The sequence below is a fragment of the Rhopalosiphum padi genome, chromosome 2, assembly GCF_020882245.1.
Source record: "Rhopalosiphum padi isolate XX-2018 chromosome 2, ASM2088224v1, whole genome shotgun sequence".
Classification (NCBI taxonomy): domain Eukaryota; kingdom Metazoa; phylum Arthropoda; class Insecta; order Hemiptera; family Aphididae; genus Rhopalosiphum; species Rhopalosiphum padi.
This window is the reverse complement of record NC_083598.1, coordinates 25186565-25213817: the sequence shown is the minus strand read 5'-3', so window position 1 is coordinate 25213817 and position 27253 is coordinate 25186565. Positions and strand designations below refer to the sequence as shown.

General features: G+C 33.9%; 2 protein-coding genes across 4 annotated transcripts in view; both read right to left on the bottom strand.

Moving 5' to 3' along the window:
• LOC132919191 (rap1 GTPase-activating protein 1-like) overlaps positions 1-27253 on the bottom strand; it is a 157739-nt gene that overhangs the window by 68633 nt on the left and 61853 nt on the right. Inside the window, exon 1 of one of the 3 annotated variants that reach the window (XM_060980569.1) lies at positions 10364-10730. The exons of the other annotated variants lie outside the window; for them this stretch is intronic. Within the exon in view, the coding sequence (XP_060836552.1) occupies positions 10364-10416 (53 nt within the window). The 5' untranslated portion in view covers positions 10417-10730. Of the gene's footprint in view, positions 1-10363; positions 10731-27253 lie in introns of those variants that run through there. 3 annotated transcript variants of the gene reach the window in all.
• Positions 24661-26950, bottom strand: LOC132919192 (probable isocitrate dehydrogenase [NAD] subunit alpha, mitochondrial). Its single transcript, XM_060980572.1, has one exon. The coding sequence runs from the start codon at positions 25483-25485 to the stop codon at positions 24835-24837; it is 651 nt and encodes a 216-aa protein (XP_060836555.1). The 5' UTR covers positions 25486-26950; the 3' UTR covers positions 24661-24834.

Genomic DNA, 27253 nt, shown 5'->3' with positions numbered 1-27253 from the left:
GACAATTGTCACAGATACTATAGATGCTCGATAGATGAAAAATAAATAAAAATGGAATATGGAATGAAATGTGTATACATATATGTAGTATGTTGAATAAGGGTATTACGGTGTATATCCAACGAATATTTGATAATAATTGTAAACTGAAATGTGTCAAATATTCTTGGTAAATTCTATGTCTCTATACTCTCTATACATGGTAAAATAAATGTAAAACATTTTTCTATTAGGTGGTCAAAACTAAAAAATGTACCAAGTACTATATATAGTATATACACAATCAGACCCCGTAGCTATTTATAAAAAAAATGATCCGTCACTTGCCATATAAGAACTTTCAGGTAAAATGACCTTTTCCTTCTGAATATTTTTCTCTTCAATATTATAGTCATAAAAATAACGCAATGTAATATATCAATACAATATCATCCGACGACGTATTAGATGATAAAATGTCAGGCGTTGAATACGTTTCGCGTTTCACTTCATAATATTATTACGTACCAATAATGTGTAGACATTACGTGATCGAAAACGAAAGAGATAGTGTGAGCATGTGAATAGAGAGGAAATAGGTAATTCATATCTATGATGTTTACAAATAAGGACATAATAACAAAATATGTGTAATAGATAAATACTACACATGTATTATAGATTATTATTATAATTCGCGCATAGATCCGTTTGCTGCAGGAATACTGTGGTAAAATATTAGAATATTTTGTTGTGTCTCTGCCCACCGTCATGCGTATGTGCTAATAATTAATTCAAATAACACGTGTATGGCATATATAGGTATACACATTTTACTAGCTAATATGTAAGATTTTGCAGTTATAACCGTATACAATTACTTATAAAATAACGACAGCGTGATGCGATATTATACATTATTAATTTACCCACGCGGGCGTTTTCATAATCCCATTTTGCCTCAGAGTAAAGAGAGTATGACTCGATTAGAACATAATAATGTATGTTGCTTAATCCGATGACCTTAATAACGACAACAACTGTCTGAGGGCAAAGGGCGAGCCAAACAAACAGTGGCTTGAGCGATTTTCACCGCAGATCTTGGTGAACCCGAAAACTCACAGAATCACGAAGGACACACGCTCGTTTACGTCTGTCAGAGGCAAACACGTCTCGTAAACGACACACAATGAATCCTCTCCATGGAAACCGCACACAATCGGTCAGAGTTTTCCTTGAGAACCCGCACACACGCGTCCTCAAAATGCCGCACAATAGGTTTTCGAGGTTAAACGAAAATCGGTTTAGGGCTATTAAAGACGTGAGGACCGCACGTATACAACTACCTATATATAAATACATGTATAATATATATATATATATTAGAGTATATCATAAAATATATGCTATACATACATAATGTATACGCGCTTGTATTATACCTATACACATCTAAATACATAATATAATAAATATCGAGAACAACGCCGTATATAAACCACTCGATATCCACATTATTATTAAATACAATATCGTCACGGTCGATTTTACTTCGTTAAATGCGTATAGCAGCGTGCTTAGACGCGTCTTACACGTACATTATAGATATTATATACGTATAACTAATTATTTTTTATCGTCAACGGAGTTTAGCAATTGACCGCACGACCGCCGTAGCAGCTAGCTGCTGCAGTATATATACGCCACTGACATATAATGTTTCTTACATATATATATATATACGTACGTGCCCGGACCGATCGTAAATAATAATTAAACTGACTGTGCCCGATATATTTTATTGTTGCTTGCAGATGCCAGACCATCACCATTACAGCTGCTTAGCGTATTAACGCCTACGTCGTCAACGTACGTCTGCAGAAATGGCATTATTTTTTCTTTACATTTATGATAAAGTCACTCGACCGTTTGAACCAAGAACTGACTAGTATTAAGTATTATTGAGTTTTATCTATAACTAGTTGTATATTATTGTCAATTACACTAGGGCTCTGATCACCACTATAATAATATTATAATAAATATACACGGCATCAGGTATACGCTAAGTTTGTATACTACATCATTATCGTTCGACCAAATAAATTGGCGAGTTTTAACGTATATTCATTCTTCATGTCAGCATATTTTGATTTTTAATACATTTAAGGTTGAATTATTGCGATGGTTTTTTTCCAATCACTATCAATATATATATATATATATATATATATATAGGTAACAGCGAGAGTATACAAGACTGTAGTTATTGTGTTTTTTTTTTGCATCATTTTGTATTTACTATATAACACGACGCCCACTCAAACCTGGGACATAACACGACAAACTAGGCAGGCACTAAATCTCCTTGAAAGAATAGTGTGTGATCATACTTCATAAATAATACGAAGTTGTATGTTATTAGTTTGGTATTTTTTCCCAACATAAATCACATAGATTCGAAATAAAAATATAAATCAATCGGTGACATATATGCTTCACGTTAAAAATTAATCATTACCTATAAAGCAACTCGTGGTTTAATTCGAAAATGGAAAACTAAGATCGAATTTCATTGCAGGAGTTTCTGTTAGGATCAAAAAAAAGTATCAGCTTTCGGGTTCAAACAATAATAATAATAGTTTATATAGAACCAACACCGAAATAGGAAATAAGCCATCAAAAATCGAAACGTTTTGCGCCTTTATTACATGTACAGCCGTACAGGTATATCAGTATAATATGTAATACGATGTGCAGTAAATTTTGAAAAAAAAATACATACATTATCTTTGTCGAGTTTGACCTTTTGGCCGAGGTCGGTTTTCGAACTCGAGATGGTTAATTGCATTTTTTTCAGCCGATAGCCATTGCAGTCGCCGCGCATCTTCATCGTCTATCGCCTTCGTATGTGTAAATCGTGCGACTGCGATTTCAACTATAGGTGTCATCGGTCCCGAGGCTAATTATTAGCGACGAAGATAAGCCAGATTGATTAATTAAAAACTACTGTTCATATATATATATATATATATAATACATCAGTGAGGTAGTGTGAGTATAGTGTGTATAGTGTATGCTATATACGTACACACAATGCTCGCGCGCGTGAAGAGAGGAAATATTCTGCTGAGGTCTTATGCTGCCACGGCAGAGTGCCGGTACATCCATTGTTCGCGGGTTCGACGCACTCAGAACTATGATACGCGGCATAGGTATAGGTATACACTAAACAATATTATAATACAGCTCCGACGAACGATCGATCGATATTATTGCCGGGAGAATTCGATTTGAAATATAGGAAGAATTTTTCATCACTGCCGCAGACGCGCGGGCACACATGTACATAATAAAACATTATTACTATTATTATTATCATCGTCATCAAATCCATATTATTATTAGTATTAGTATAATATAGCGTTATTTGTGGATGTGTGTTCTTGAAAGATCTCTAGATGTGCCGTGCCACGCACAGTCGACTGGACGTTTCACGCTCGTGGAGCGGTAACCGTTAGCAGCTATTGCCTATATTATAATATACGCGTAGATAAGGTTTCCGACGTCACGTCGTATATGCTGAGCCTAGTCACACAGGAAACTCTGGGAAAGCGAACAGAGTATAAATGAAAAAAAAAAAAAGAGGAAAACCGTCAGACTTCTCGTCGGTCTCGTCGACTGGGATTTTCGAAACGTCCTTGTAAAACGAAATCGTAAAATACAATTTACAAAAACCGCCCGAAAGATCCGACGCGCGTCATTGACAGTCGCGCGTATGACGTGCTCGCTTAATCTCACCGTCCACGTACACTGTTTTAACACGGTTCGCACTGCGTTAAAAGGTATTTTGCCCTGCGTGTTATTATGGCAGTCAATGTTCGGATGTAGGCACGTAACAATAATTTATGTCAACTCGGGCCATGCGATGATATTATATTATGTAGGTACCGGGGTCGCACGTGTCACTCGGCCCGCGTCCGCTCGTGATCCGAACGCATCCGCCGGCTTTAGATTTTTATTTTCGTAACCACCGTCATTGCGACCAGCGCCAAGGCGTAATATCGTTACTGCCGTCGTGGCCGCTATATACACTAATACGTACGTAAAAAACGGATTTACCCGTTGCATTAAAATAATAGTAATTTGTAACGCCCCCGTCGCGCCAACTGCCGCCGACGTATGTAATGAAAATAATAATACAGTACTATACATATTGTATTATAGTATATAACATACCTAATACTTAAACTGCACACATCGGTATACGCAAACACACACACGTGACTGCAGACCGTAATAAGGTTTTATTGTTTCGAGACGACTTAGATATTACTTGGCGTGAACCCGTCACCAATACGGACATCCGGAGCCGGAGGGATTAGCCGGGCGCATGTTGAGCGTGACGGCGGCCGTTTCTTATTGGACGGAGTCGGTCCAGCGCGTGCGCGCCAGAAATGTTTAAAAGTAATAATATAATAACAACGACGATAATAAATAATGATAATTATGAGATGGTAGAAACACGTAATAATAATATACATATTTAATACCTTCTTCGTTCGTTGTACACCTTTACGGTCGACTGCTGAGGCGTTATGGGTTAGCTGCAGCCCGTAACTTTATTAACAACTGCAATATTATTACCTCCGGTGTACCCGGGAAATATACGAAACGTGTTTCATTCCAGCCGTTCGCGCGGTGCAGTTTGATATTGGCCGTCAGATTTTACTCTAATTATTTTTTTTTTATTTTAGATTCAGACGTTCAGCTATACATTTGTCAATAATTTGATTTTTTCGGACCTGTGGTTTCTAGGGTGGCAGGAAACTATCTCGAAATATTTCATGAAGTATATCGACGTCAAGAAACTGTTAAAAATTACAATATAATATTACCGTTTTCAAAATAGAGACAATTATTTATACTATATAAATCAACGGTCTAAGAATTGTTTTTGAAAGTCCCAATCTTTCTCGGATCACCGGGCTGGTATTCTTGGTGTGTTCGTCCTGTATACTTCTACTATCCTACCTGTCAACTGAACTCATCCATACTTCACATGCAATTATTATATTATTATCATCATTGTTATCGTCCAAAAATTGATTGTTTTTGGCGTCTCAAAAATTAAACTGCTTCAATATAGTCGACAACGGTTGTTCAACAACAGCACAGCAGCTTTGCGTGACACACGACGTGACTTGGGGTGACGCAGATACTTCCCACGACTATTCGTTAACGAGACGAAAGAGCAGAAGCTAGGGAAAGTGATAAAGAGAGCGGGGCGGACGTGATGAGGGAGCGAATACGGAATATTAATTACGGGGGAAATTGATATTTTAAACCGGAACATGACAGGTGGCCGCCGCCCTCACCGCCCATCCAAACAATACAAAATATACTATATACGAACATACGATTACGGTGCGGCGGCGGAAGAAAGACAAAACGAATAAGGATATACTTCCCCGAGAACCAAGTATATATTATTTATTTATATATATATATTATATATAGGTACGATAATAATACTAATCATAACGATAATAGTGTTATAAAGCGCGGGGTATACACAGGAAACGACGAAGGCTATCGGAAATCGACGGTTGTCACCGTCGGCGCGGATTACACTGGGCGAATTATTAGTATTATGATAATTTTTACCGAGGTCAATGGTTCGTTTAATACTTTCCTGCACGTGCGAAATAATGGTTTAGATATAAATTCAGTTTAATATTATTTGCGCGCGTAGTATACGGATCTATATTTACTCGTATATATGTACTGGCTTTAGAATATACATGTGCACGAATTCGGATATAATATTGCATATTATTACGGCGTGGCGAGGTGGTGTAACACCGAGAAGAGTCGATTTTCGTAGAAAATAAATGTATATCCACTTGCTATAAAATAATATTAAATATATTATGTATATACCCAAAATGTATACAAAGTGTAGAAAATATGATATAATATTTATATCAATTATCATATTATTCGGTCCGTACGGCATTACAACGCAACAACCGTAGCGATAGTAGTGGTTATGTATACATATATAATAATGTATAATAAAATATATCATAATCATCATATAAAAAGACGGAGAAAAGGCGAAAGGAGTACGCGTAAATATTATTATAATGTTATATCATTATTGGTTATTATTATATTATATTTCGTATTCGGACAGGCACTGTTATGTTGGATATTAATAAAAACATATAAATTAAATTATAATTTCTATCAATGCTCGTTTGGCGGTGGATATTGTGTACACTGTGCACAGAGTTATACTTGGCTACGTCAATACTATGCCGCACACCTGTTGTACGTTTGCACAACGCGCGGATTCCAGTTTAGTTCGGGCGAGATAAATATTTTTATATTTATATTCAAATAAGGGAAGGCATGTAAAGGCGATTAGCGTCATCGCCGCCACCCCTCGACTACGTATCCATATATAAATATATAATATGATATGTGCTGTGTATACATATGGAGGGTACGAAGCGCGAGAAACGATTATTGTGACGTCATGCTTTCACGCCGCACCGAGTGTAATATAATTATTATATCACGGGCGCACCGGTTAAATCAGATAATGATATATATTATATTATTATAAATCGTAATCATTATTACTATATTATTATGGAACAGCTGAGAGCAACCGGTCGAATTGCATACGCCGCCGCGATTTCAGAACGATTATTATTATTATTACTATATTATATTTATTTATCATAATCCGCTATACATGATATCGTTATATATTGTATTTATATGTATATAAATTTAATACGGGAAAAAACGATAGTAATATTATTATCACTGCATCACATCCGTCAATCAACATAACACAATCGCGAGTACCGTACACAATATACGTATCACTCACGAGGGTTGATTTTTTTTTTTTAAATAGTTTTTTTCCGTATAGTCTTTTTTCTTGAGGGTCGTTCGCGTTACGAACGTGGGCGAACGGCGTTTAATAGATCTACATAAAATTACATGCATATTATAATGTATTGTACCGCGTGAGACGTAAAATCGGGCGGAGAAATGAAATAAAGTTTCAGTCCAGCACACGCGGTAAAATGTAATATTTTGAATTTAATTTTTTGGTAAAGGTTAGTTCTTTTACATCAATGCGCTTCACAATAACACACCGCTGCGTGTTGCATTACGAGTAATACACCAATAATATACTATATATATATTATTATCGCCTGTCGGGTAAGTACAATTAATGCTATTACGATATAGATACGTTTATTTTTATTTATGACAATTATTGTTGTTTTGGCGCGGAAATAAATCGACCGCGATTATGTCTTTTGCTCGACCGCATCGCGATGTAATGATCTGAGGTCCGGTTACAATACGTATTATGGCTATAGCCGCTATAGGCTGCACCAATGACAATTCGCGCAAACGCAAATCCCGTCGAAATCACTACGTTCGAGGTTATACATATATCGTAATAAGTAATGTATAGTATTGTAAGTAATAAATGCACGTTGCGGTTGTATAAGCGCCAAGGCGTTTATAAAAGGTAGATATAAAATACGAGTATAATGTTAGTTTAACTTCGGCGCAGGCGTATAATATACTTATATTACCTCGTAATATCGATATATACAGGTATAAGTATAATATAATATATTATAAAACTGTTTACGTTTGTACTTTATTTGTGTTATTTTTTTTTATTAATAAAAGTACTGCTAAACTAAAAAAGCGTACCTAAATCGAAATTATATTTATCATTCGTTTACACAAGCGATTTGGACGGGTTGGTTTTAATTTTTAACGATCCGATTTAACGGCTCGGTCAATCCACTACAGTCACTCGCAAGGGTTTTTCTTAACGCCCTTCTCACGCGTCGTTTTTTCCGCCATAATAGCAATTATTAAAATGTCATTTTTTGAGGAAAAAAGACTGCTAAACCAGAAGATTTACGTGTATAGCTTGTATAGACGTTTACACGGAGAACAAAGTTGGTTGTTGAAGTTTCGACAGAATTGTTCGTGCTTATACACAGAACGCCGAGATAAATGCAAAACATTAAAAAGGCTGACGTTCCTGGGAGAAAAATGATTACGAAGTCAAATGAGAATGTTATATACATAATGGGAGTCTAAAACATCACGGTACATATCACGCTACAATAAATTGTCATGAACAAAAACTTTCGAGATAACTTCAGTAAATAAATTGAAGTAAAACTGAAATATTTAATATTATATAGTTTTTATATAATTAATATTCGTATAATAATATAGATAACTTAAAGTAAAGTATCATACTGTATGTATTCAAGTTATGCAAATACTAATGATATTATAAATTCAAATTAATATAAAATAAAATAAATTGAATAACTAATTCAACTATGTAATGTTTTAATTTGAACTTCCCTTTATATTGCTATAAAATTGAGCTTATATAGTATTTTAATAATAATAATAGTATACTTAAAATAATATAATTCAAATATAAATAATTTAAAATATAAAAAGTGTATTTATGTTTGGGTACTTTTCAAAGTTCGAAATTCAAACAATTATATTTAAAAATATATTAAATTCCAATATGTATAAGTATAATAGCGAATAGGTATTTTTATATGTTTCTTAAATTATATTTTATTAAAATGATCTTTTTATACCATATAAAACCATTGTATTATTTTCAAGATAGAATGTTCATTCCACAGATCATTTAAATATGAAATTTAATATCAATATTGTACTTATATAAATTATTATATAATATTAAACTTGTATTAATATACGAGTATGTCTAACAGTTAATGCAAATCCTTATATTTGTATGAAAACTAGAGTAAAAGTTAATATAAATAAAAAATAATCATATTTTATATATTTAAGTATGGAACTTTTAAACAAAAAAAACTGCTTTAATTCTATAATACTGGATTCATGTTTTTTAGATCTAAATATTTAGAATACTAAAAAATTAGTAATATATGTTAAAAATGTATAGTATTAATTAAAAATCAAATGTCAAATTTTTTTTTACTTATTTTGAGATTTTCAAGTTTTCAATGCTAATATGTGTTACTAGTTATTACTTATTTATAATTCCATGTATCATAGTTTTTTAATTAATTCGTTTCGTTGAATAGTTTATATATTTTGTATTTTAAACAGTTTAAAATCGTAACTTTAGCGTTAATTTAATTTTACAATCTTGGGCTATGATAATATTACACTATGATATATGAGGCGGTTTTTAAATCACTGAATATTCATTATTTCAAAATCTATTAGCATTTTTGTTAATATTTTTCATACATAATTTCCAGTCAAAATAAAACAACATCTTTAAAAAAAAATTAATATTTTTTATCGTTATTGATTTATTTACTTTTTTGAATGACAATATATATTTTTAGTTTCATATTCTGAAGTAGAATATTTTTCAGAGTTTTTCGATACATAAAAATCTAAATTCGGACGAGTAGTTTTTAGGTTATAAGTATATAAAGTTTAGGTTAGCGGAGTTGTAGTAGACTAACATTTTGCTGGGTATGCCGTACCTTTCAACTCCGCTAACCGACTAACCTAAACTTTAAATACTTATGTATAATTTAAAAACTCGTTAGGTAACCTAACCTCATTTGAATTTTTATTTTAATTTTGAAATACTTTAAAAAATATTATACTTTAGAATATGAAACTAAAACTATATATTGTCATTCAAAAAAGTAAGAAACTTAAAAAAATATAACAATAAAAATAATGAAAATTATATTGTTTTTAGAAAAATGTTGTTTTATTTCGTCTGGAAATTATGTAAGAAAAATATTTACAAAAAGATTAATAGATTTTGAAATAATTAATATTTAAAAGAATCACCCAGTACATATAGTATTATAGTACAGTAATATATTATATAATATTGGCACGTAAGTACGTTATTTAATAAAACGTGTAAAATGAGACTATAGATTTTGAAAAAAAAATACAAAGGTTTAAATATAGAAACAATAATTTTCGTTGCACCATGATTTTTTTAAAACGCTTTATTACCAACAAAAAAAAAATTAAATTTATAAATACTCTTTAAAACATAAAGATGCTTTTGTAGCTGGTTGAAAAATTATAAATTATATTTCGTGTATATGATAAGCGTTTAGTTTTCACCGAATGATGAAGATTGTCACGTAATATAAAACGAATGTTATAATTAAATTATATTATGTGTAATATTATAGTGAGGTATATAATATTATTTATGTACGTCGTCGAGCGACGAGCACACGTCTCGTCTTCTGCGAAAGATGATCCGCTTAGTTTGCTGCCAGCTATTATGCCAAAGGCCAGAGTCGTGTAATTATTTACGTACCTGTGTCTGTCCAGGGAGTACGAGTCCTTGCGACCGCCGGTGGAAAATTTCATCGAACCAAATTTTTCAAAACCTCGAGTTAGTTAAAAATCCGACGCGTCACATCGGTCACACCGGCAACTATACCTATATATATTATTCACACTACTAGCGTTGAGTCGATTCGATTCCGATCTACATCTTACAAAAATATATTTTTATACAACACACTGGACGTGAAATGTCGAGAAGACGCGCACGGGCGACTGCAGAAAATAGTAATAACGAGAATGTAATAATATTATTACAGTAATGACATGTTACGTTTGGTATACCGACGCGGCGTGTGTACTGTGCGCGCGCGCATCATCCGCATGCACCGAACAACGTGTTCGCACTGTCAATCCCGGGCGGACGCAGCAGCAGGTCCCGCACAATACGAATGCAACGCGCGTCGTGCACAGATTTTTAGAAGAGGGGAACCGACTACAATGTTTTACGGTATTATTATAACCGTGGTGGGTACCGACGTATTGGACGTGTGTGTGCAGACCATATCATTATAATATAATATTATTATTATTAGTATACCGTCGTAGGTATATAATATGCGGTATATCAAATATTACGTTGATAATAATGTATAACACGACCGCGCGTACGTCTAGTAGTATGTACAGGGTGTGTCTCTCGGCCGTCGAAAGCCATCTTTAGCGCGATGATATTGTTATGGAGATATGCCGGTGGCTCTTAAACTGTAGTTCACGACCCCCTAGCAACGGTATAGGGGTGGAGGGGGTCGTGAGACTCGTGCCAGGGGTCCGCTAAGCTATTGGTGGTCCGGCCATGGTCACGTCATAATAACATACGTGTGAAATAATGCAATTTCAGTTGCGGGTATAATTAAGCTTAAGAGTTAAAAGTAGTTTAATATATATTATAATTCTATATTCGAGTAATCGCAACAATTTTTTTCTCGTAAAGCTATTATCTTATCTTTATTAAACACGAGATTATTTTATTGAAAATATTGTACAATAATATAGGTCATTTGAAAGAAAATAAGGAGGGGGTCGTCTGGGTTTTGAAAAAATCATTCATCCGCGTGGTCAAAAGTTTAAGAATCGCTGGTCTATACCAAAAAAATATGCACATTGATATTATTATTATGCATTACGGTTGACATAATTTTGTAATATATACACAATAAAAGTTTCGCGTTTTAGAGTGTTGTAGTTTATATTTTCAAATGGAACGTACACACATGCATGGGCGTGCTTTAACAATATTTTTATTTATATACATACATAATATAATACCGTACTGTGACTAGTCAGCGGGTGTGGATAACATCCATAACGACCGAAACGGGTGTGCTTTTTTTTTTTTAATCAAATTTGACGTATACTTAAAAATTGTATGTAATGATATTAGCTTTATCGTACACAAAATGTGAAAATATAACTACCCCGCTGTTCACTAAGAGATGGGAATACTGATGATCAAAATTCTGTTGTGTGTTGAAAATATATTAAAAATAATATGACAATATACCAGGCCGATTGACGAAGTTATACATAGTACGCGCAACGGTATTTTTTTCTCGTAGAAAAGAAATAAAGCATTATTTAAGGTGCTTGAAAAATTATTGCGATGCAACGGTGACGATTCGTTTTTATATAACTTCAAACGGAGAAGGAACCGGTCTCGCTAAACCAAATCTTTTGTCAACAATAAAATATTCATAAAAACATTATCTTAATGATTCTTTTAGATCATCGGTTTTGTGATTGTAAAATCAATCACAGCGTGTTTGTCACGCAAATGGGGTTGATTCAAGTACAGGCCGCAGTTAGTTATGGTTATACAATACATATACCTATAATAATGTATACTTATCCTATGTATGTCGATTTTTCAAAGGCCGATTATAAATTACACTAAGACCCCACGTAATGTGAATAATACAACCGTATTCACACACTAATGTAAAATATATTTGAATCATTGATTGTCACCGAAATTATTTTCGGTGCTGATCAATGCATATGCAATATTAGAAACGTATAATCTCCTCCAATCACTAGTATTGCAGCATATGAAAATATAAAATATATTTTTTACGCCAATAAATTGAAATAATATTAAAGTTTAGGTGGCCGATCTTGTGGTGAAAGGCTTATATACGAATGTTCAATATATTCGATGTGATAGTAGTAGTGACCGACCAGCAAGATTTAGTACCTACAAATAATCCTCTTTTTATAGGTCACATAAATTGTATATCCATCCACTCCTCGCAATCATACTATAACGTCAAAATCAATGAAATACCTCTATTCGGCATAATATATATTATATTATTAAATTTTTATATAAAAATGACATTTTTTATATTTCTACTCACGCAGGAACGAAAAAAATTATTTTTCAAGTTAAAAAATAATGATTAAAACGAATATTTTATGGATTTTGTCTAAAAATTTAAATGTATAGTTGTATTTTTGTATAGATAGAGTTATATTCAGAGTAATACGGGCAATAATTAATTAAAACGAAATTCTATTAAGCTATTTTAATTGAATACTCTATTATTCAAATAAACCTACATCTCTGCGCCTTATTTAGTACAGTTGGAATTGAAAAACTTCTAATTGGTGTAGTGTGCACAAAAACCTGTAATATATTACACGCCTCAATATGTTTAGGTAGTTTAATATTATTACAAATACGCAACTATTATTCGTTATACACGACTGTCATTACAATAAATTGATTATAATTTAGTTTTGATGTTAGATTTTATACATAGGTGGTAACTTTTATTATAATGTTATTTGACCATACTGTTTGGCGTTCACTTCTAGATATATCCTATAAATTATGTAGGTGCTTAAATGGTTTTACTGTTTGAATTAATTTGGAACTAAAATAAAAACAAAATTATGGTAATCAATAGTTATAAATACTGTAGAGTGTAGAGTAATACTTATTGCGTATTATCAGGGGTGTTTATACCGTTTTTGAATGTTAATTCAATTTTGATTATACATATAAACAATTGGGTTGAAATGTTAATTTTTATTTATTTTATGGTTAATAAATAATAAACATATGTATATATATTATATATATTATACATAATATAGTAACTAGAATTTTGTAATGCTTTTATAATGCAACAGTTTTCTTTAGCTCCTTTTTGTCCTCTTGTACATACGGTTTGCTAATTTTAAAGTTGTGTACATACGACTGGGTAAAATAAAATATTACCAGGCGTTGCACGAGACTATATAAGTATATTATAGAACGGAATAATTTGAAACGTGACATTCGATTGAAAAACAAGTAAATAACTTTAATACTTGTGAAGCCCCGTAGTGATGTTTACATATTGTTTTGAGTCCTGACTTGACATAGTGCGAGCGTAAAATTAATATTTTAGATAAACACAATCGTTTGTTTTTTTTCTTAATTTATAAATGCGGTAGTTCGCCGTAAATCCTGCGTATGCATGTGTGTGTGTGTGTGTGTGTATTATATATATAAATTTTTATAATACTTATATATATATCACAACTTTAAAAGGGCTTCCGGGTTGTCTGTTCATTTGTTTACGGAGAAAAAAGGACTTTTTAATACTTATTTTAATAATGCCGTTTAGTGAGTTGTGAGTTTATGAGTAGTCAAACTTTTAGAATTTACATTTTTTGGTCAGTGATGATACATTATATAATGTTCAATCTTCAAAAGTTTTTAAGTTCAAAATTTCAGTGTTATATTAATTCAAACGTTTTTTCTCGTATTTAAATATGTACCTACACGTATCCGCGGTTATTGTTGTTAACCATGGAATTATACATAATATTGATTTATAAATTTAATTGTCAACAAGGAATATGGACGATGATACCGCTGTATCTATTAGGATCGTTTAATTAGGATTAAAACATCCTGTATGCGACAAACCGAATTACGCGACTACAAGAAGACACTAATGTCCAGACTATATTATATCTCTGTAATATAGATATACACATATCCAGCAGCTGTCATCTACATTCTGCATATTATATTATTACACAGGTCACATTTTCTACAGCCGTAGACGCCAGAGGCTTACGACAAATAACCGCCTGCCCCCTAGGGACGATCGTATTCTGTTAGTGTTACATAATATTATAATAAGCATATACTGCACAGTTCAAAGGTTACGATTTGTATCCTTATTCTCGGATGGATGACATTATGGCAAGTACATAATATACGAACGGTTCGGTGCGTATTCGTGCGGTATCCCAGCTATCGTAGGCGTACACCTATATATGGGTACATAAACGCGCCGTCTGTACATATAATATGTAAAATTTATAATAGACTCCCGCGAGTGCGATGAAATGATACGTTCCACGCTAACCGGTAGACTGCAATTATTATCGTTTTGACGGCTGGGGCGGACGCAAACGAATATTATATTATGTATACCATGGCACCATGCAGCTACCTACCTAAACTATAATATACTATAGACTATATTATATTGTACTGTATACTAATAAATAATAAGTTGAATACAAATATTCCGCTTGTACGATTCGTGTATTATTTTAGTGTTCTGAAAAAGAAACACATGCATTTATTTTAACCCCGCAAAAGGCAAAGCACCAAACACATAACAATAGACATAATACGTTTAGTTGTGTGCGGACCGTAAGTATCAGCACATGCACACACACACACATTAAATGTGTATTTCGTACCGGTGGTAAGGCTATGAATGGAAAACATATTATCACAAAAAATAAACACAATATATGTGGCATACGTACAACGTACGTCATAATATTATTGCAACGATACGAAACTCAGTTAATTGCATGTATTGTAACAAATTGTAATATTTTATTTTGACGGGCGTTATGTTTATCGAAAGTCATAATAAAAACCGTTGTACATTTCAGTTAGGTACCACCTATATTGTAAGTTCATAGTATGAGTTTGTTTTTGAATTATATGAGACTGCGGCGAGGGAATCAGTCTGACATGCTACTAACATATTTGTATGCAAATTGTATATAGTCGAAATATACTGTTTTTGCTGCTACTATACACCCTCCCATCGAAGTGATAGAAATGGAGTAAAAAAAAAAAAAAACGAAACTTACTCACGGGATACACACACAGGTATGAAAAGACAGTAACAGAACGCCTACATATATTTTCGTTTAAATATCAACTGTACCGAAAATAAATTTAAACATTTTTGTTTGTTAGTAATTTAGTGTAATCATATTATGCTTACGTATAGAGCCGTAACCAGAAATAGTAGCTAACAATAATTCATATGTTAATGTCTTTTTTTAACGATTTACCTTTATAAAAAAAGATAGTCTTTTGCCAATTGTTTTGACCAGTTAAAATACATTTAGTAAAACTTTGCACCATCAGTAAAATAAAAAAAAACTAACAAAATAGTTAAACATTTTTTTTTCTATCATTACGTGTGGTGAGCTGAACAGTGGCGAGACGTGGACTACTTGCATTTGCTCGAGTACCGTTAAAAAGCGACAACGACCGAGCTGGCGTCTGCGAACCGTTTACCGATCCTCTGGTCATTAACAGTCACCACAAACGTCATCGGGGGTCAATTCAGTCCCAGACGAGCACGCGGTACAGGTTATTCAGCTATAGACTCATTTTACCGATGTAGCAGTCGATCAACGCCTCTTGCTTCGTGGACTCTTTGCGGACCTCGCTGAGTTCGGTTTGTACTTCGAGCTTTCGCGCTTTGGCCCGACAATCGTTGGCAATTTTTTTGTTGCTGGCCACCACGATGGCCGCCACGACAGCGTCGTACCGCTCGACGAGTCTCACGTTCTCGCAGTCAGCTCGCTCCACTTCGGCCCGCAGCCACTGGAGCGCGCACATCATCTTCTTCTGTTGCATTGCGGCGTCGTCGACGTCATCTCCATCCGACGCCGGCGCCACGTCCGCATCCGGTCCGGTCGTTTCGATCTTTTTCGCCCGCAACACCTTGGTCAGGTGCCCGTCGGGATTTTTCACGTACTCGTTGTACTGGAACGTCGGCATCAGTTCGCGCACGTGGTCCTGAAGTATCTGAGCGCGGGTGATCATGCGCTGCGCGTTCGTCCGGTACCGGAGCATCAGGGCGACCTGTTCCTTGGCCAGGGCATCGCAAAGTTTTTGGGTTCGTTCGTCGAACACAGCTCCGGCGGTTCTGCCGAATTTTCCCAGACATTCGCCGGCCACGCTGCTCATCAGCGCACCGCCGTCGCACGTCAACGGGCCCGCGGCCGCCACGAACTTCTGCACCGACGTCGTGTTGCTGTCGGTCCGGCACAGCAGGTCGGCCAACGCGTCGTCGGGCAATCCGTCAACAGCCGTCGCTGATGGCCAGTCGTCTTCCGGGGTGTCGACGCCGCCGCAACTACCACCGGCCGCAGTTCTCTCGCTCTCGTGACCACCGACGACGTTCGTGGTGACCGCCGACGACCGCCTACCTTTTGGGTTGTCCAGCAAATCGTCTGGCGGAGGACTGGTGAACGGTTCCCGGACGCCATTTTGGCCGTCGTCACTTTTCAACGCGTATTCGAGCAAACGCAAGTAGTCCGTCTTGCAGGTGTTCGGCTCACCAGTCGTCAATTTCACCACCCAGTCGTGCACGTTGGACAAGTGTACCGGGTCCTTTACCTTGTACAGCAACCTGGTAATCTGGTCGATGCACTGGCTGTCTGCACCGGTGTACTTGCTCTCGTCGGTATTCATCTTGTTTCTGTGTTCGTTAAAATTTTGAATTTAAAACGGACGCAATAAATTTTCTATAAACGTTTGTACTTAGTTTTGTACTTATGTGATAAGTCGGGTTCTGTTATATTTTAGCGGTGATAATAATTTCCATGACGACGATATAATCGCTATAGTACAGTATGATTGTTGATTTCGGATATTTAGACGATAATAATTATTGTTCATGGCGGGATTCCATTAGTCCGCCGCCTCCGAACATTATACAAGAAAATTACACGCGTATATAAAGTAGAATCAAATTAATAATTTATATACAAAGTGTAATGAAACGTATATCGCTATATATAGGTACATAATACATGTATACATTTAGTATAGGTAGTATTAACTATAAAGTACGCCAAGTTTCAATTTGAAAACTCCCAACAAATTATTTACATCTGAACAATTTGAATGATACACAATAAACGAAATATCACAGATCTTATATTATTTACAGTATACGTATTACCTTACCTAGGTATGAGATAAGTTTTATATCAAACGGTATAGTAATAAATTATAATTTTAATAATATATACATTCCAAAATTCGAAATTGTATATAATTATCAAAAAGAACCACGCGGTTCCTGCCTCATTATTGGAATAATGAATACTAAATTACTATATTATTTATTACCGTAATTATTTATTATATAATATTTAACTATGCATATAATTAATTTAATTGTTTCGTACAAAACTCTATTGATAGCCGAATTTATAAAACAAAGTAAACATAATCATTTATTTTATATTATATTATTATTCACACGAATTATTTTAATGTATATAGTGCCTACTACCTACCTAGTATCTATAAAAGTTGTTTACTATGTAGTATTAAATCTTATTTATATTCATTGAGTACATTATGTTACTTTAGGTACCTATTTGAATAATATGTGTAGTTAAATAAATATATACTATTATTTGAATCGGTATTAGTTTTTAATCACTTCCTAGATCCTACATCCTATAGGGTAATTGTAGTAATTATATTATTGTCTTATTATTCTTTGGAATTTCTTATACACTATTGATGTTGTTTTTGTTAATGACTACTTTAGTACTTTGAAGTCGAGTTCCGAGTTTAACTTTGCGTAATATTTAAGAGTACTGTCGTTAACAGCATATTTTAACTTCAAAGAATATCGTGATTTTATTAGCGCAGGAAATTAAACATATGCGGTTTATTTGAAAATAAATTATATATTTATACATAAGAACCAATCTTGAATGTTTGAAACCATTCCGTCGTAAGTATATTTAATAATATTATATTATAACAGTAGGTCACAGCTCACAAGTACATATTATATTACTATTACAGTCGCAGTGACGCCACAGACTGAATTGCACAAGCAGTTGACAAAAGTACAACCACTCACCCTCCCCCCTTTTTATGTTGATATATATGTAAACAAATGTTTTTGCTACTCTCGACAACATTTCTGTTCACATACTTAGTCTGAAAAAATTAATTATTTTAGTGTACATATTTAGGCATTTAGCTTTATGTTACATCAGTTATTTACACCCACCCCCTTTCGAGTGCACATATACAGTTGTATTACTTGCTAACCCGTCCGAGCGACACTGTAGTCGTTTATAATATGTTATATGTTTATCATGCTGTTATAATGTTAAAACTATGAGACTCGTTACAAGTAAAAATTAAAAATGTGCAAACATTGTTGCATATCGAATACATTCATATACATTAACATGTTGTTTTGTTAATGTATAATGTTGAACATGTGTGCCGATTAAATGGGCATGGCACTATCTGTAGCTGGAAAACGAACATCAAAGGAGCTGTATCGACGTGTTGGCGTGCATCAGTTGGAATTGAATTGAACGAGAAACGATCGGTTAGAAAACAAATATAATTGACATAAATTCCAGATTCCTGCAAAGGCAAAATAATACGAACATTATTGTCTCACGCTCGTCACACACGTTATAACTGTACGCCCGAATGACCGGCAATTTACGCGACATAGCCGAGAAGATGAAAGTTTAAAGCATTCGACAAGGATTTTGATTAGTATATTTTGAACGAGCGACGGGATTTTAAAATTACATTTTGATCCGTTTCGCCAAAGGAAATTAGCGCATGTATTCAACTCTCGTATACCTACCAGTTAATTACAATAACTAAGATCGGAAACCTATTATTATTTTGTAGTTATTATTATTATTATTATTATTATTATTATTATCATCATTGTCGCTGAGACGAAACGACGTCGTTTTTTTCAATATACTTACCTATTATATTAGATTATTATTTATTATGTTATACGCGTATGTGTAACGAATAGACTCGTAATTACATAACAGTACAAAATAATGTTAAATCGAATTACGTAATATTATTAGATCGCGGCACGCGGTCGACGTCGACAATCAACGGTTAACATACATAATAATGGCGACGGGCGAGACCCGTATAGGTCAGCGGAGGGTGGGGCTGCAGAAAAATCGAATAAAGGCGCGGAGTGCATAAATACGATTCGCCCGGCTGGACAAGACTTACGCACGTTCTCGTTACTGAAGAAATAAAAACAAAATATATATACTCTCCTCTTGCATATAGCTAAACACCCACACACACACACACACGCTCACGCATTAAAGTTTTAGGCATACCCAAGTCCTATGTAGTATGTTCTCCGTCTTAATCGTAAAAAACGCCTTTAACATGCTCGACCCAATTATGTCGGTCCATCGTCAAACTCGTTGTCCGATAAAAAACTATTAACCAAATCATATTTCCTGGTCTACACTCCGTCGGTTATACTATACTATTATAATATTATATTAAACGTCTTGTAGAATTAAACCTTGTACTACTAATTACTATATGTTTATACAAATAAATAATATAATATACTTATATAGGTACTATATAATGTATAACAGCCAGTATTTTAATAAGCGTTGTTTGTGCAACTATGATTACTCTTTTAGTAAGTTATGAATAAATTTGTAAGGAAAAATAATGAATTTTGCAGTCAACACAACATTAATAATTGGTTATAAACTTATAAACTTATAACACTTATATTTAATAATAAACTCGTAAATTGTTTGAAATATAATTATATTAAATCATTTATGGACAACTGAGTGTTGGAGTGTTCGTATAGGTAATGTGTGGTTTTTTTTATTTCTAGTTTACACGATACTGTAGACATAAAATGAAAAATGATTACACTTTGCAACTAAATGTATCACAGTATTATGGAATACCAGATGTTGAATATTTATTGCCTGAAGACAATCACAGTAAAGCAAGCGAATTGTCATCAAAATGAATTCACTGACAGTCTTACAACTGTAAGATTTTTATCGTGGGCTGTAAATTATAATGCAATTTTATAAATCTTAATTGGGAATATTAAAGCTATTATGTATAGTAATATTTTATGCATACCAAGTCTAAATCGGAGTTATGAAACTAAATTCAAAACTATAACACAAGAATAATTTACATATATATTTATATGTAGGTATATATTATTATTGTGTCATTGTTTTAGGTTGAAAGTAGTTATAGGTACAAGTAGTGAACGACTTTAATGTTTAAATATATTTTTTTAAGTATTTTTATATTTTTTCAAATTATAATCTTTTCGGGAATTTTGGAGTGGATGAACACTTTTTTATAGCTTCTTTGGCGTCATCATATAGTACATATAACCACAGCATCATCATTATAGCCCCATTATGCTCCACTTCACTCGCTCGCCTACCCTTTAGATTAATACTGCAAGTATACGTACGGTGTCTCTCATCGCTCGAAAAGAGAAGAAAAAAGAAAAAAGAGCTCCATTACACGGTTCACGGTTGTGGGCGCCAAACACGCGAACTATATAATACGCATTATATAATATGGCTGTACAGTAGGTACGAGTATAATATATATGTACATACAAAAATTATCATACAATATGAAACACAATAATACACGGTCCATTAGTCGGTATCGTACGGTTAGATTATTATTATTGTTATCATCTTCACAAACTGTTTTATAAATCGGAAGGAAGAGGGAAAAACATACATACATATTTATAACCAAATATTAAATAGTACCTATATACGTTTGTATACAGCACGTGATGCACCTATTAACCTATTGTATAAGAACGTATAATATAAAATCCCACCCTGTCATATTGACCGATGTAATGTATAATATATATTAAAAACGTTTTTGGTTAGGTCTCGTAATGGGGGAGGGTGTTTTTATTTGTGTATATTATACATACACTAGCGTTTATTCGGTAGTTGAGTTGATTTTTTTTTTTCGTATGGCGGGGGATGTGGTGTAGACACGTTTATTAACAGATTTAAAAAATCCCCCTATTTACGATAATATACTAAAATGTGAAATTATATTATGTCGTGGGTGAATAGACCTAACTATTGTTATGAGTCTGTATCCGAAAGGCATTATTGCGTATATAACGGACAAAGTATGTTTGGAACAGTTGAAAATAATCATATTGAAAAGTGCAACCAGGTTGGACTAATTTATTAATTTATATATGAACATTCTCTTCTTCATAACATTTTTAATATATATTATTAAATTATTCCTTAATTATTTTGTTGGGGAATATATAGTATTGTTACGCAGTTTAATTTGCAGTAAAATACATACGTGAATCATTTCATTAAAATTAATAAGAAACAACATAATACTTGCTCATAACTTGAACATTGATAATCTATTATGAAACTATAGAATTTATTTTTTATTCATATTAGGCGGTAGTATGGTGTAAAAAAAAAGTCCTGTAATATGTAAATCGGAGTGTTTTTTTTTTTTAATCTTTTATCATAATGTTTTATTTTGTCTCCGTTTCCAGTCGGGGGTTTTTGTTTTCCACTAAAATGACCTTCGTCTGTTATCATCATAACCGTTTTCCATCAAAGGTTATACTCCGATTTACGCCAAAAAAAAATTAATACATTGTTTAATATTTTTTTTGAGAACCTATGAATTTAAATTCGTCAAATAGTAATGATAACGATGTACGCGCCTCGCCGTGTATTACAAATATTGTTTATAAACTATTATCTATATCAAGTATATCATATCTTACTCCTAATTATTTTTGTTAAAAAAACATAAACATTAAATTAAATTAAATTAACATTTTAGCAACGTACTGTTTATTGTAGCACCTCCACGAGTAACGCCATTTTTAGATGTATATTATATACGCACGGATGAATTTAAAATTGTTGTATATTAACATAATATGTCCACAGTTGCTTCAATAGTTCAATATTTTCTGACATTATTAACATTTTTTTTTAATTTTTTCGTTAACGTTGTTTTATAGTTTATACCATGGTTACAACGGTCAGGTTCAGACTGATAGCGAACAATAACCCGTCAATTATCCGCGGATAACGCTGCTGTGAAATAATAATAATAACCTAGTAGTATAATCATAGTAACTCTTTATCTTCACCACAATCTGCGTAAACTCACAAAAGTAGGTTAATCAATCTGTAACTAATCATAATATCTAATCCGTAATTAATGTTTGACTTTTCAATAAAAAAAATAATAATAAATAACTCAGGATATAAGGGGTTCTCTAAAAATATCTTAAATAATTTATTAATTTTTTTTGGGAGAAATCGAAATATAACCTTTGGCAGAAAATAGTCATGGTGATAACGAGCCAGGGTCATTTTGCGGAAAACGGTTACGCCCCTTCAGTCTCCGTCATCCGATATTTGACCCATTTACGCGTTTTTATCTTTTTGATAGTTTATAGGTAGATATACCTATTGTTATGCTTGTACGGTGGCAAAATGAGTCGATTAACTCCTGTCCGATGACATATGACTTATTTCTCCAGAGGATTAGATGCACACCTTATGAGTTATGACACGTCAATATAGGATGCACAGTTACCCATTTAATATGTGGATTTCTTGTAAAAATAAAACAAATTCATATATTAAGTTTAAAAATAATAATGTTTTGTAAAATGCAATGAGCTTGGAGCGAGTCACTGTACCATTTGTATTTTGGTTCATAACACTGCCGACCCAAACATTGTAAGTATTTTGATGAACATCAAAGGATGTTTATATATAATTATTGTTATTTATTGTGAAATTGTGGCTGTCATATAGAATAACCCGGAAATAACGTTGCATTAAATAGATGACATTTCAATTGTCAATAAATAAATAATAATATGAAATATCACATATGTTTTGTTTTGTTCTTGATTATTAATAATTATATGCATTATTATATACGAAACCCATACATGCTGCATAATACTATCTACATGATGTATAATACAGGTACATTCAAATGAATAATATTATATTATTAACTATTAAAAACTAATTACAAAATATAAAATATGATTCAGGAGCATCTATATTAAAAAATATATATATAAAAAACCAAAGATAATTTAACCGTTTCAGCTATACAGATATACAGTTGTTGTTTATTCTGTTCATTCCGAGCAGTTGTAAAAATTATGTTATTAAATAATATTTTTTTACGTGTATTGAGTAATGAAAATACTGTTGTTTAATTATTATTATTTACACTCTAACCACTCATGTCGTGAAATAAAATCAATATCGTTGTAGATTCTAGGGTTGTTCTGTAGGTTCGGTTATTTGGTCAAGCAGCCAAGAGAAGTAGTTTGTTTTATAGTCAGACGTAGTTAGTCTTATCAGCACCGCTGACATAATTGATAAATACACATTGTTAAATTTTAAGTTTGTATAAATGTACGCCGTATGTACTAACAATACTGTACTATTTGGCATTTGCTTTGTCTAAGTTAAAGTTTTCCAGCCACTACTTTAGACTTAACCACTTAAGAAATTAAAAATCAGAGTAAAGTATTAGCTGACGTTAATTCATTCTACTAAAGAAAAAAAAATAGTTTTTATTAAAACCTGAACTATAGATTTTTAGATTCGACAAATAAAATAGGGACATTGAAATATGTATTTTGTTATTTATTAACAAATATTTTATGAGGTAGCCATGCGTAATAATGTAATATAATAATAATAATTGAATGATAATATTTAGGTACCTCATCCCTACCGGCTACCACAATTAATTACCAATTTAATAATTATTTTCCGAAAACATTAATTATATTAACACGTTTTTTTATAAATATATTTTGAATTACAATTTTTTTTCTTATCGATTCGCTGAACTTTAATTAACTTTTAAGCTTTTTATTTAATGTTTTATATCTTCGAGTTGCCACCAAAATTAACGGACACGGGGGTGGCTGCTACGAGTAGCGGCCGTAGTATGCGTCACGGTTATCGAAAGGCAAGGTACAACACGACGAAAATCAGATTAGTCGCATTAAACGTTCGATAAGTGTACGACGACGAAAAAAGATTCACAAAGGCCATTATAATACATAATATTATTATGAGACGTTTAATGTTTTTAATGAAAGTGATATCACCTTAGCCACAAGTCATTGGTAATGAAGCGACCGAGGTCGATCGCACGGAAAAAAATATAATATAAAAGACGAAAAAACACATTATGAGGATCGTTACTGATGAGTTTTGGCGGAAATAAAACGTTTTGATATTCTTCGGATAACCCTTCGCAAAGGTCAGCGGCGCGTAGTCGTGTTATATGACTTACGATGGCGTGTGGCAACACTCTTCGTCGCCGCCGCCGCCACCACCGTCACTGGGAATCGGACACTCCATGTTATCGATAACGGCATCGGTGAATTGCGCGCAGGACGCGTCGCCACCCATGTCCAAGGTGCGGACGCCTTGCCGGATCGCGGTTTCTAGGGCCCCCGCGATGCGCCGCCCGGCGACCACCATGCCGGCGTGGTCCAACATCCACGCGGCCGCTCTGATCATGCCCGTCGGGTTGACGATCGGTTCCCGTTCGTAGGGCATGCGGACGACAATGCAATCGTCTTCGGTGCGGCAGTGGTTGCTATAGCCGTAGTCGCTGACCGTGCTGAACACGGCCGCCTTCGGGCCGTACGCGGCTGCGGGCACGGTGGCCAGGCCGCCCGACATGGTGCCGCACACCGCGCTGACGAACGCGCCGTACAGGCTGGTCGTGAGCAGCACGTCGTACCGGCCAGGATTGGTGGTCGCGTGCAGGCAGAACGAGTCCAGCTTCTCCTCTTTGTACTCCACTTCTGGGTAGCAGGCGCTCACCTCGCGGCAGGCCTTCACGAACATCCCGTCCGACAGCCGCATCACGTTCGTCTTGTGAAGCGTCGTGATCCGGAAGTGGCCGTGGTTAATGGCGTATTCGAACGCCATCTCGGCCACGGCCAGCGAGTCTTTCCTCGACACCGTCTTGATGGATTGCACGACGCCTGCATGATGATATACGATATTATATTATTCTACAGAGATATGATAGCCGTGCGTATCGCATATCGTCAATATCGTCGCGCCTTATAATACCATACACGCGGTTACCGCGGTCACGATTGTAATCGAATGAGATGACAAAACGCGAATAAAAAGTTTTAAAAAAAATTTAAAGACTGTTTCGTGTTATGAAAAACGGCATAGGTTCTACTGGAATTGTTCAACGATTTATGGGGAACGCCGAAAAAAGTCGCGTGACGTCATAGAGTAGGGCTCACCACAATTACCTACCTTATGCGTATAAAAATTGCTCGTTACACTAACTTACATAATATTATCTTTACAATATATTTTCGAATTTTTGTCGAACGCACGTGATGTGTTTTATATATATATATATATAATACATATTAAAAGCAATATTATATGGTGAACCCGGCCCGTTGACGTCACGCAGCTATTCAAAATATCTCAAATCTCCTTAAATCTTTCATGTTGGATTTTGACCAAATCTTTTTTAATAGTTCCAATATAGAATCGATTTGACATTTAATAACTTGAAGAAAAATGTTTTTTTGTGCTGTGTGCTTCTTTAAATAATATAATTCAACTCTATACGTGACGAATAACGGATACGGGATGACTGATGAGAGACCGTCGTTGTCATATGCATATTATAATAACCTACCTATATAATATTTATATATTTATCATCGTTATATAACGCGTCTCACCGAACCGCCACCACCACGGCCGTTCATTGCTATTTCGTCGCGCCCTTTATTTATACAATTTACACCGGCGCAAACCCAACTATATTGTACATTAAAAAATATTATATATTTATGAGTACTACCCCGCGTGGGTTTTCATTGATGTTCACGTCCCCCCCCCCTACCCTCAACAGGAAACCAACTGTTTCGCGTGTCTCTGCTGACGACGACCCTTCACGCTTACATGAGTATCTTTTAGTCGGAGGGTTACCGAATGCAACGTACCGTGATTACAAGAATAAGTCTAACCACATAAACCGCCGTATATTTCGTGCCATGTTCACTGTTCACTAATGCTACATAATGTGTATATATATATTATACCCATGGTCTAATATACATATCATTACGGTGGTTCGAGAAACATTTGTAACACATACGAACAAAATGCGTATATATACAATTTATTAAAAATTATATTTTTATACTAACATTGACTGTGCGTAATCATAAAATATAGAACCTGAATTTTAATCTGTTAATATTATAATGTTGTCTGTAGTGTCAATAGTAACGATAAAATATTTAGTCCGTTGGCCACATAATTTCATAATTTAAAAAAAACATTATTTTAAATATTTCTAGAGTTAAATTACGTTTTTATGCAGTAAATTAAGTACGACTTGTTGTAAGGAGGAAGTGGTTTTCAACGTGCATTAGTGAACAAATTAAGAATATAAAAATAAGCTTTTAATAATTAATTTTTTTTTTTAATCTACGTTCAGCCTAAATTATTATAATTAATAAAAAATTAATTAAATCAAAGTTTGTAAGTGTGTTTTTCATTATGGATTACATTATAGATTTTCACATTAATACATTGTACATTATAAAAATTCAAACGTATAGTATTGTGTGGATATCTACAGATTTCGTGAGAAATTACAGAACATGCGAATGTTAAATTATTAACGTTGAGTTATTTTTTAATTTTAAACGTT